This window comes from Meles meles, chromosome 19 (genome assembly GCF_922984935.1).
Source record: "Meles meles chromosome 19, mMelMel3.1 paternal haplotype, whole genome shotgun sequence".
Classification (NCBI taxonomy): Eukaryota; Metazoa; Chordata; class Mammalia; order Carnivora; family Mustelidae; genus Meles; species Meles meles.
The window spans coordinates 26,778,906-26,788,896 of NC_060084.1; the positions used below are offsets into that span (position 1 = coordinate 26,778,906).

Consider the following 9,991-nt stretch of genomic DNA (forward strand, 5'->3'; position numbering starts at 1 on the left):
CTGACTAATACACTCTCCTCCTCCTCTGTGCTGATGCTTGAAGGGAAGGGTTGAGATTGGGTTATTGAATCCATGACTGACGAATGAATAAATGAATGAATATGCTGCCTAAAGCTCTAGACTTGGGGACTGAATGAGTGACTTCATCAGATCCTCCCAACAAGAGGCTCGGCAGGGGCCTGGCCTGGCAGACAAATGTCTGGGGTTTGGCACCTCCACAGCTACTCCCTGGGTCCTCATGTCTAGTCCTGGCTCCCCATCGCCTCGCAGGGTGACCTTGGGCAGGTCAGCTTACACATCAATAACATCAAGGGCTTCCCCATTGGGAGTCGGGGGGGAGGGGTGATGGTGCCCCCCTGCCCCACCTTACCAGGCCAGCAAATGCCAAGGAAGCAAGCAGATATTGTTGTAGAGGATTTATTTTTTCAGCAGGCCTGAGGGACAAGGTCAGGACAGGAGGGGAGGGGAAATCCCAGGATGCTGGAGGGCCCTATGCATGGGCCGGGGTTAGTTTAGCATTTCCCGCCCCCCCCCCATAGCCCCCACAGAGAATGGTATTCTCATTCTCAAGTGAGGCTCAGGGAGGTTCAATGGTCTCAGAATTCCAGAGCAACGACCTCTCCTGCACTGCCCCAGGCCACCTCAGAAAGAAACAAGCCATGTGTAGAGTTTCTTTCTTTTGCCTGGTGAATCTGTGGTCCCCAGGAAAGTGCAGATAAGCCCCAAATCCCAGTCCTTATGCTGGCCCCTGCCACCCAAGAACAATCTTCACCCAAGGCTCTTCCATTTAACTATGTCTGTACCCTCCAGGGCCAAAAAATTTCCCCTTTGTCCCCCTCCCACACAGTTCCTAAAATTCCTCCATTCATCCAGTTGGCCTCTTAAACATTTGCCCTCTTTTCTTACAGAAATATAGCTAGAGCTTGTTAATACCAAGCCAAGTGTAGTCATTCACACCATAGTGAAAATTAAATTACTGGTTATTAGGTAAAAGAGAAAGGGAAAATGGGGGGACTCTGAAGAGGTCAGGCCTGGGTGTTGGAGGTTCGAGAAGCAGTCAAGACTAGAGGGAAACAAGAAGAGTAAAGAGATCCAACACAAAACAGAAATGGGGAAGAAAGGTCAATCTGGGCAAATTTGAGGCTTCACAATTGACTCAGCTGGCTGCTTTCTAGATGAACTTGAGTCTCTGTATTGATGTGTGAGGGTCTTTGGGAGGTGGGAGGTGGGAGCTGGGAGAGGAACATTACTTTTACTGATTCAGTCTATAGCCATTCGTTGAGCCCTGATTCTGAGCCAGGCCCTGTGCTCTGCACTTGGTGTTAGAGGCCAGGAGACAAAGTAACTCAGGCGTGGGACCTTGGTCCAGCCAGTGGGGCTGGATGGAGGGCAAGCCCCCAAGTCCTGAGAATTCTGGGCAGACTGTGATCAGGGCTGTTAAGAGAGGGCAGAGGGTCAGGGGACATCTGAAAAAACAAAAACAAAAACAAAACTCAATTGCTGGCTGCTTGGGCTGTGCAATGCCTCCGAGGGCCGGGCCAGGAGTGTTGGATACATGCAAGTGGTAAGAAGACATTCTGGGCATTGGGAGCAGCCTGGAGGAAAACCTGGAAATGCATATGTACAGCACGAGTTTGGAAAACAGAGAGCTGGAGTCCAACATGCACGAAGGGAAGTGAGGCAGGGCTGGAGACAGGTGTCAGGCTCCCCAGCTTTCACCACAGCCTGCGGCAATGGGGAGCCATGGGAGGGTTTTTGAGCCAGGGAGTAACTGAGCAGGACTGTGGCCTCTCTGGCTCTGGTAGGGTAGAGGATGGCTTGGAGGCATAAGAGGGGAGATGAGGGACAGTGTGGAGGCTCGTCTGAAGGTGACAGCTTCAGGGACAGAGCTAAAAGATGGCGGAGAGATTCATTGGCACGGGCTTGTGTTGGGGGACAGCTGTGATGGTGGGGAGGTGGGGCTCTATGAGCCTTCCTGGAGGAGCCAAGGCCACGGTCCTCAGGGCAGGGCCCTTCCTCATGCGCTCAGTTTCTGGAGAATCTTTTTCACCCAGGGCATTCTGGGGTCAGCACAGATCTCCCGGTCCTTGGCAGTTAGGAAGCTGGAAGGAGGAGGGAATGAGGGAGCATTAGCACGCAGCAAGGAAGCTACAACTCTTCTCTGGAGGCTTAGCATTTATGAGTCACTTACTGTATGCAGAGATACCCACCATACAGAGTCGCTTAGCATTTATGTGGCCCTGCCCCGGGCAGGAGTACTTGCTACATAGAGCGTCTCAACATTTATGAGGCCCTTGCTGTATGTAAACACACTTCTTCATCGGGAGAGGAGGAGACAGCAGCTAGAACTTCCTGGACTCTCAGTTCCTCAGCCCCAGGCTTGAGTGCCAGGCCAGGCCAGGGAATAAAATGCCCAGGAGTCTCACAGCCATTGCTCACATCACCTTGGGGGAGAGGATATTGGGTAGTAACCGAGGAACTTTGGAGCCTGCTCATCTGGGTTAAAATCCTAGCTCTACCATTGCTGGCAAAGTCCCTCAGTTTCCACATCTATAAAATGGGGATGATAATCGTGGTCCTTGAATGAAGATTAGATGAGTTAATACAAACTGATGGGCTCAGAGCAGCTCCCAGCAGAGAGGAACTAAACTCTTAACAATGATTTTCTTAATAAATCCTATGGGGCCCTATTATTCTACCCATTTCATAGGTGAGGAAAGTGAGGCCCAAGAGGGTAAAGCAGCTTGCCTGAGTCCCAGAGCTGGTAAGATCGGATTCGCTATGCCCCTTAGAAGCCCAAAGCACAGAGAAGAGAGGGACTCTTCTCTGTGCTTTGGGCTTCTAAGGGACTGACCCAAGATCACACAGCAATTGCAGGCTAAGTCTTCCACCCTCACTAAGTACAAAGCCACAGCCATTGTTGGCAGAAATGGACTTAAAGCTGGCTAGAGGTCAAGGACATGCCCACAGCCCTACTCCCTTCCTGCCTCTCAAGTGCCTGTCCATGGGGCCTAGAAGCTCCAAGCTGCCCTACTTCCCAGACCTGCCCCCACCCCACAGACAACCAGTGAACAGAAAGAACAAAGAAGGCTTCAGTGTTGATGTTGGCCACGTGGGCAGCCTGCCGTGGCTGCTGTGTGACACTGGGCAAGACTCAGCCCCTCTCTGAAACTCCATCTCCCCATTTGTCAGGACATTCTTTCTAGAGCTCCTTCTGGCTCAAAATCCAATAATCACGTGTGCTGTCTTTTACTGAGAATCTTTATAGGCGAGGCACCGAGCTTACTATACTTATATACTTATACTTACTATTACTTATATACTTATATACTATATACTTATATTACTATTACCGTGCCCTGTGCCACTCAGGAGGTTCCACAACCTCTCTGTGCCCCTGGCCCTGCCTGGCAAAAGGTGATCAGAACAGCATCTACAACATAGGGTTGTTTCAAGGATTAAATGAGTTCAAATTGATAAAGGTTATAAGTGTTTAGCATTTAGCAAGCACTCTTTACAGATTTGATAAATAAAAATAAATGAAGGAGGGGTGTCTGGCTGACTCAGTGGGTGGAACATGCGACTCTTGATCTCGGGTTTGTGAGTTCGAGCCCCACATTAGGTGGAGAGATTATGTAAAAGTCAAATCCTTAGAAAAAAAAAGAAAGTGGGGGCACCTGTGTGGCTCAGTTGTTAAGCATCTCTGCCTTCAACTCAGGTTGTGATCCCAAGGTCCTGGGATCAAGCCCCACATCCCCGCAGAGCAGGGAGCCTGCTTCTCCCTCTCCCTCTCTCCCTGCTTGTATTCCCTCTCTCACTATATCTCTCTCTGTCAAATAAAGAGATCTTTTTTTAAAAAAACCTTAAAAGACAAATTGATAGATAGATAAATGTGATCTCTCCTGTTATACTGACGGGGAAACTGAGGTTCAGCGTTGAAGTGACACAAACCACTTCAGCCCTCTTTGTTATTCACCCACAGACCCCTGTGAGGGATGGAAGATGAGTATGGAGGGGGAAGGCGAGAAGATGATGGAGCCCCAAAGGGGGGTCATGAGGCCCCAGGCCCAGACACCCCACTGAGCGGGTTGACGGGTGGCAGTCTGGAGGGGCGGCCCCAAGGACAGGCCACCTCATGCGGCCAGTGGCAGGTGCAGGCCCCAGGCTCCAGGCCAAGGAAAAGGAAGCAAAGACATGGAGAGAGAAAGGCAAAGGGGAACAAAATCCTCAGGAGAAAACCCTGAGCGGGGACCCAGGAGTCCTGGTTCGAGCCCGGCAGCCTCGAGCAAATCACTCCCCCCACCCAACTCCCTGCACCTGTTTCTCCATCTGCAAAATGCAGGTGACCGCACACCTTGTAGGAAGGCTGTGGGGTGACCTGAGTTCACACAGGAATGCTCAGAACTGTGCCTGGTTGCCTGGCCGTGGGACACTCTCTGTCGGCTCCGTACTCCTCCGGGAGGAATGGGCTGCCTCAGATAACTCCCAGGGCTCTGGGGAGGATTCCAGATGCTTCTGCTAGGAGCATCGCTGCTGACTCAGAGGCTCTGGGCACACTGCCGGCACACTGCTCCCCACGCTATAGCTCCACACGGCCCACTCGAGCTCTGCCATGTAGACTGACAGCCGGCGCCTGGTTCATTCAGCTCCGCACCCTCGGGACCCGGCGCGCCACCCAGCCCCCCGCAGGCACCCCATTAGATTTGTTGAATGACCACTGGGTTTCTTTTCTGAGCCATTTCAAGGACAGACTGTACATCCCCCAAACCTGGGTCTGTCCCCCCCCCGCCCCCCCACCTCTCCCGGACCCTCCTGGGCCAAACCCAGCAGGCTCTCCAAGGCCAGGCCCTGCCTCCCCAGCTCCAAACTCACACCACGCCAGGCCTCCGGCACGAGTCTGAAGTCCAGTAGAAAAACCTGATCATGCGCAGAGGCAGAGGGTGACGGAAATACTCCCGGCAGCAGACGCTGTCTTCCACGTTGGTGCCATAAGGACCTGCAGGAGAAGTTTCCCCAGCTGGGCACAGGCAGGTCACCCTTGGCCCCAACCTCTGAGCCAGCACTTCCGTTCTCACGTGGAAGGTTGGTGCCAGGGGGACTCTGGACCCTCAAAGTCCCCAGGCTCAGGGTCTCTGAAGGGCCTAGTCTGCGTGGGTCGGCTCCAGGGAGAGGGACTTACAGTGACTGAGAATCAATGAAGCCCTAGGCTTCTAGGTGGGACCCGAGACTCTGCACAGGAAGGAGCTCAGCTGTTCAAGGTAAGGCCTGTGCACCGGCACCATCAGCAGCACCTGGGGGCTTGCCGGGAGTGCCCAGCGCCCGGCCCCAGCCCCGCTGGGTCAGATGTGCATTTTGATGAGTCCCCAGGCAATGGCAGAAGTCAGCTTCAGCGCACACCTACTCTAACCTTCGAGGTGTACGTGGGGGAAGCTGAAGCCCAGAGAGAGGGATATCTTACCCAGAGTCACACAGCATGACTCTGGTGAGTCAGGATAAGGGCTCAGGCAGAGTCCAGTAGTAGAGACCTGGGTTTAAGTCTTGCTGTGCCCTGAGTTACCAGGCCACCCTGGGCAAGTCCCACTCGCCTCCCCCAACCAGAAGGGTGATAACAGTACCAAATTGATGGGGACTTTAATGCAGGAAGAGCTCCCAGGAACCCCTAAACCTGAGTAATTATTGTTCCTAGCTGCCTTTCAGTCCAGCGCTCGTGCCAGAACCCAACACGGGAAGGTAGGGACTCAGTGTCGAGGGCAGGCTCTGGAGCAGACATGAGGTGGTAGGAGAGGAGGACCTGCTTTCCAAAGGAATATCCCTTACCCCAGCTCCTGCCTTTTCCCATCCCAGACGGCCCCCTTTGGTGGCTCCTTCTCCACACCCCAAGGGTCTATGCTGGAGTTCTCTGATCTCCAGAGAACCCCAGGCCATGCCCACCACAAAGCCCCCATCCAGCTGACACAGATCCAAGACTCCAAGCCTTTGAGACTACCCATTTCACAGATGCATAAGCTGAGGCCCAGAGAACCAACATGGCTAGCCCAGAGCCAGCAGTGAACAGGGGTCATTTTCTCTCAGTCTGGCGCTCTTTCTGCTTCATGAGGAAAAGACTGCAGTGTCTGATCCTGGCCTCTGCAGGGAGTCTTCCCTCTCCCCAGCCTTACCCGCCTCAGTTGTTTCAAGTGCCAGAGCAAGAAAGACAAGGGCAGCCAGGAGTGGAGTCTTCAGGCTGGCCATGCTCTTGTCCTTTGTCTCCCGGTCCAGGTGTCTGTAATCACCGGATGACAGGGAGGTCTGGTATTTAAACCCTTGCTACACCCACAAGCCTCAGACACTCTTAGTCACCGGTGGTCTCAGAATCTCTGACATTCACATTACGAAAGAAGAACTCCCGCTTCCTCCAAATAAAAGGAAATTCTCTGTGGCTGGGAACAGCTCAGAGGGGACCCCCAGTCTGCCCTCCCCTCTGAGTCTCAAGAGACTTGCAAAATCCCCTGTGAGCTGGGCTTAGAGGCCTGTGCTCCCCAGGGTCCACTGACTCCATGGCCTTCACCTTGTCACTGGATGTCTCTGAGGATCAGTTTGCCCATCTAGAAATGGGGGAGATGGTTTCACAGCCCTACCTATTTACCTCCGTGGTTGTTTGTAAGGCAGTGAGGATGTGGGCAGGGGCTGAGCAGTCCTAAACCCTCACCTTGTAGCCTTGATGATCTTCATCACTGATCTCTCCTCAGAAGGAGAGGCCTGAGAAGGCACAGGGCTGGCTTCTGCGCCCTGCATCAGCCTCTTCTACCGCTTCTCCCAAAATCCCAACTTGGGCCAATGCATGATCCCCTCAACAGTTGCAAAGAGCTTCCACACATTTCCCTCCTGCCTGTTCTTCCTTCCCAGCTGTCTCCGGTCTCTTCCTCATCCACCCCCTTCTCGATCTCTCACCATATCCCACTGACTACTTCCTACATTTCTCTTGAATCTGTCCCCTCCCTTCCAGCCCCATGGTCCCTGCCCAGTCCAGGCCACCCCCACCCCGGGCACCCCCACCCCGGGCCAGCTTCAGCCTTCAATTCCCTCTTGGGGTGGTCGGAGCGGCCCAGATTCAAAGCCGCACGGGCCTCTCTCCTGCTCCAAAACCCTGCTTTGACCTTTGACCTGAGGGCAGAGCCCATACCCCTAACTGTGGCCTTCAAGGCCTCCTTCCCAGACACGCTCCCTCCCACACTGGCCTCCCTCCTCTGAGGGATCACGGCAGTCCTCACACTTCCTCAAAGAGCACTGCAGTCCGTCCTTGGGCATGAGTGCCCTTTTTACTTCTCTACCACATAAACTCCTACTCATGCATTAAGAGCCATTTGAAATGTCACCTGCTAGGTAAGCACACCCCCTCAGGACGTGAAAGTTCTTCAGGATGACCTAGAACATGGCCCTGAGCCAACGATGTCAAGTTTTCCCTTTCTCAAACTCCTTCCCAGATGCCAAACTCCATGCTCTTGGAAGACAAGCGTCTACTTATGTCTGTCTTGGCATTCCCAGTGTCTACTGAGAATGGGGTCCCCAGTGGGCGCTCAGGACACATGAAACGAAGGAGGAAACCGAAGCTCAGAGAATGAGGGGACTTGCCCAAGGTCATACAACCAGTTAGTGACTGAGCCAACCTAGAAATTCAGGATCCAGCACTGCATTTGCAAAGGGCCCCACCAATCCATTTATCATTCATTTGACAAATATTTATTGAGCCCCATGGTAGACAAGATAACAGTCCCTGCAATGTGTCTTATTTCCTGAAATACGTGCATATGTGACCTTACAGGGTAACTAGGACTTTGCAGATGTGTTTAAGTTGAAGACTGTAAAATAGGGGGCGCCTGGGTGGTACAGTAGGTTAAAGCCTCTGCCTTCGGCTCGGGTCATGATCCCCGTAAAATAGGGAGGTTGTCTGGTTTCTCCGGGTGGGCGCAACAGCTTCACGGAGTCATTATAAGAGTGGGTCACATTCAGAGCAGGAGAGGAGATGGAATGATGGAAGCAGACGCCTGGGAGACGCAGGATCATGAACCCGGGAATGCAGACAGCCTCAAGAAGCTGGAAAATGCAAAGAAACAGACACTTCTGGGCACCTGGGTGGCTCAGTGGGTTAAAGCCGCTGCCTTCGGCTCAGGTCATGATCTCAGGGTCCTGGGATTGAGCCCCGCATCGGGCTCTCTGCTCCGCGGGGAGCCTGCTTCCTCCTCTCTCTCTGCCTGCCTCTCTACGTACTTGTGATCTCTCTCTCTGTGAAATAAATAAATAAAATCTTAAAAAAAATAAATAAAATCCTTTTTTTAAAAGATTTTATTTATTTATTTGACAGAGAGAGATCACAAATAGACAGAGAGGCAGGCAGAGAGAGAGAGAGAGGGAAGCAGGCTCGCCGCCAAGCAGAGAGCCCGATGTGGGACTCGATCCCAGGACCCTGAGATCATGACCTGAGCCGAAGGCAGCGGCTTAACCCACTGAGCCACCCAGGCGCCCCATAAGTAAAATCTTTAAAAAGAAAGAAAAAAGAAAAAGAAACAGACACTTCTCTGGGACTTCCAGAAGGAATATAGCTCTGTTGACGCCTCGATTTCAGTCCCACTGAAACCATCTGAGGACATCTGATTTCTGGAACCATATCCCTACATTTGTGAGCATGTGTTACAGCAGCAGGAGGGAACTAATACGAGCCCCTGTCATGGGCCAGGTGTAGATTTTACCCTGGAGGCGGACGATAAACAGGCAAATACCAAACAGGGTAAAATCGGGCAATCGTGGGTGCTGTGAAGAAAATCAAATGGAGGAAAAGAGACTGTGACGATAGGGAAGCAGCTGTGGTTGGCCAGTAAAGGCCTCTGTGAGGAGCTGAAACACACAAGATACCAAGGAGCCTGCCAGGGAGGAAAAGGCAAGTGCGAAGGCCCTCGCAGGGCTATGGGCATCTGATTCTTGATTTCGGCTCATATGCCATGATATCATGGGTTGTGAGATCGAGCCCCGTGTCGGGCTCAGTGCTCAGCACAGAGTCTGCTTGAGGATTCTCTCTCTCCCTTTCCCTCTACCCTTCTCCCTGCTCACAGGCTCGTGCACCGTGTGCGCTCTCTCAAATAAATAAGTAAATATAAATAAATAAATAAATAAATAAATAAATAAAGCCCTGCCAGAGGGCAGAGCAGCGGGGGCAGAAAGGGTGGGGGAGCAGGAGGGAGCTGAAGGAGAGCCAAAGAAGTACACAGCACCCCCTGGGAAGACCTCGCATCAAGGGACGTTACCCAAAGCCTGTCACTGTGTGACTGTCACTGTGTGATTCTACTTCTGTGAGGTTCCCAGTCATCAAATTCATAGAGACAGAGAGTAGAAGGATGGTTGCCAGGTGCTGGAGGGAGGAGGGAATGGTTGGTTAGTGTTTAATGAGCCCAGAGTTTCAGTCTGGGAAGATGGAAAAGTTCTGGAGATGGTTGGTGGTGATGGGGCACAATCACATGAATGTAATTAATGCCGTGGAACCATCAAAAAACCATCAAAAATGGTTAAAATGGTTAATTTGATGTTGTATATATTTTATCAGTTAAAAAAAAGAATGGCTCAGTTGGAGGAGTATGATCTTGGGGCTGTGAGATACATACATGTGTACGTATGTATGCATGTGAGATCACATACATACGTACATTTAAAAAAAGAAGAAAGAAAACAAACGTATATGGAAAGATACTCCACATCGTATGTCATCAGAGAAATGCAAATTAAAACAACAGCGAGGTACCATGACACACCCATTGGAATGGCCAAACTCTGGAACACTGACAGCACCAGATGCTGGCAGGGGTGAGGACCGAGAACCCCAGTCCACTGTTGGTGCGGATGCCAAATGGTCCAGCCACTCTGGAATGCAGTTTGGCAGTTTCTTACAAAACGAAACATACTCCCAGCATGGGATCCGGTGATCACGCTCCTTGGCATGCCCCAGAGAAGTTATTTATGTCCA

The 9,991-nt window shown here is 52.0% G+C and overlaps 1 protein-coding gene across 1 annotated transcript; it reads right to left on the reverse strand.

Annotated features, from left to right (window-relative positions):
• Nucleotides 1-432: 432 nt before the first annotated feature.
• Nucleotides 433-6,264, reverse strand: CCL22 (C-C motif chemokine ligand 22). The gene is made up of 3 exons (XM_045988949.1): nt 6,159-6,264; nt 4,873-4,996; nt 433-2,102 (listed from the first exon to the last, which is right to left on the reverse strand). Exons 1-3 carry the CDS (start codon nt 6,229-6,231, stop codon nt 2,018-2,020), a joined length of 282 nt encoding a protein of 93 aa, XP_045844905.1. The 5' UTR covers nt 6,232-6,264; the 3' UTR covers nt 433-2,017.
• Nucleotides 6,265-9,991: the final 3,727 nt, after the last annotated feature.

Excerpts from the sequence above, each read along its gene's own strand:
- CCL22 (XM_045988949.1), bottom strand. The coding sequence starts at position 6,231 with ATGGCCAGCCTGAAGACTCCACTCCTGGCTGCCCTTGTCTTTCTTGCT. Across the intron at positions 4,997-6,158 it reads ACTTGAAACAACTGAGGCGG|GTCCTTATGGCACCAACGTG; the intron begins GTAAGGCTGGGG and ends CTTCTCCTGCAG. Across the intron at positions 2,103-4,872 it reads TGCCGGAGGCCTGGCGTGGT|CTTCCTAACTGCCAAGGACC; the intron begins GTGAGTTTGGAG and ends TCCTCCTTCCAG.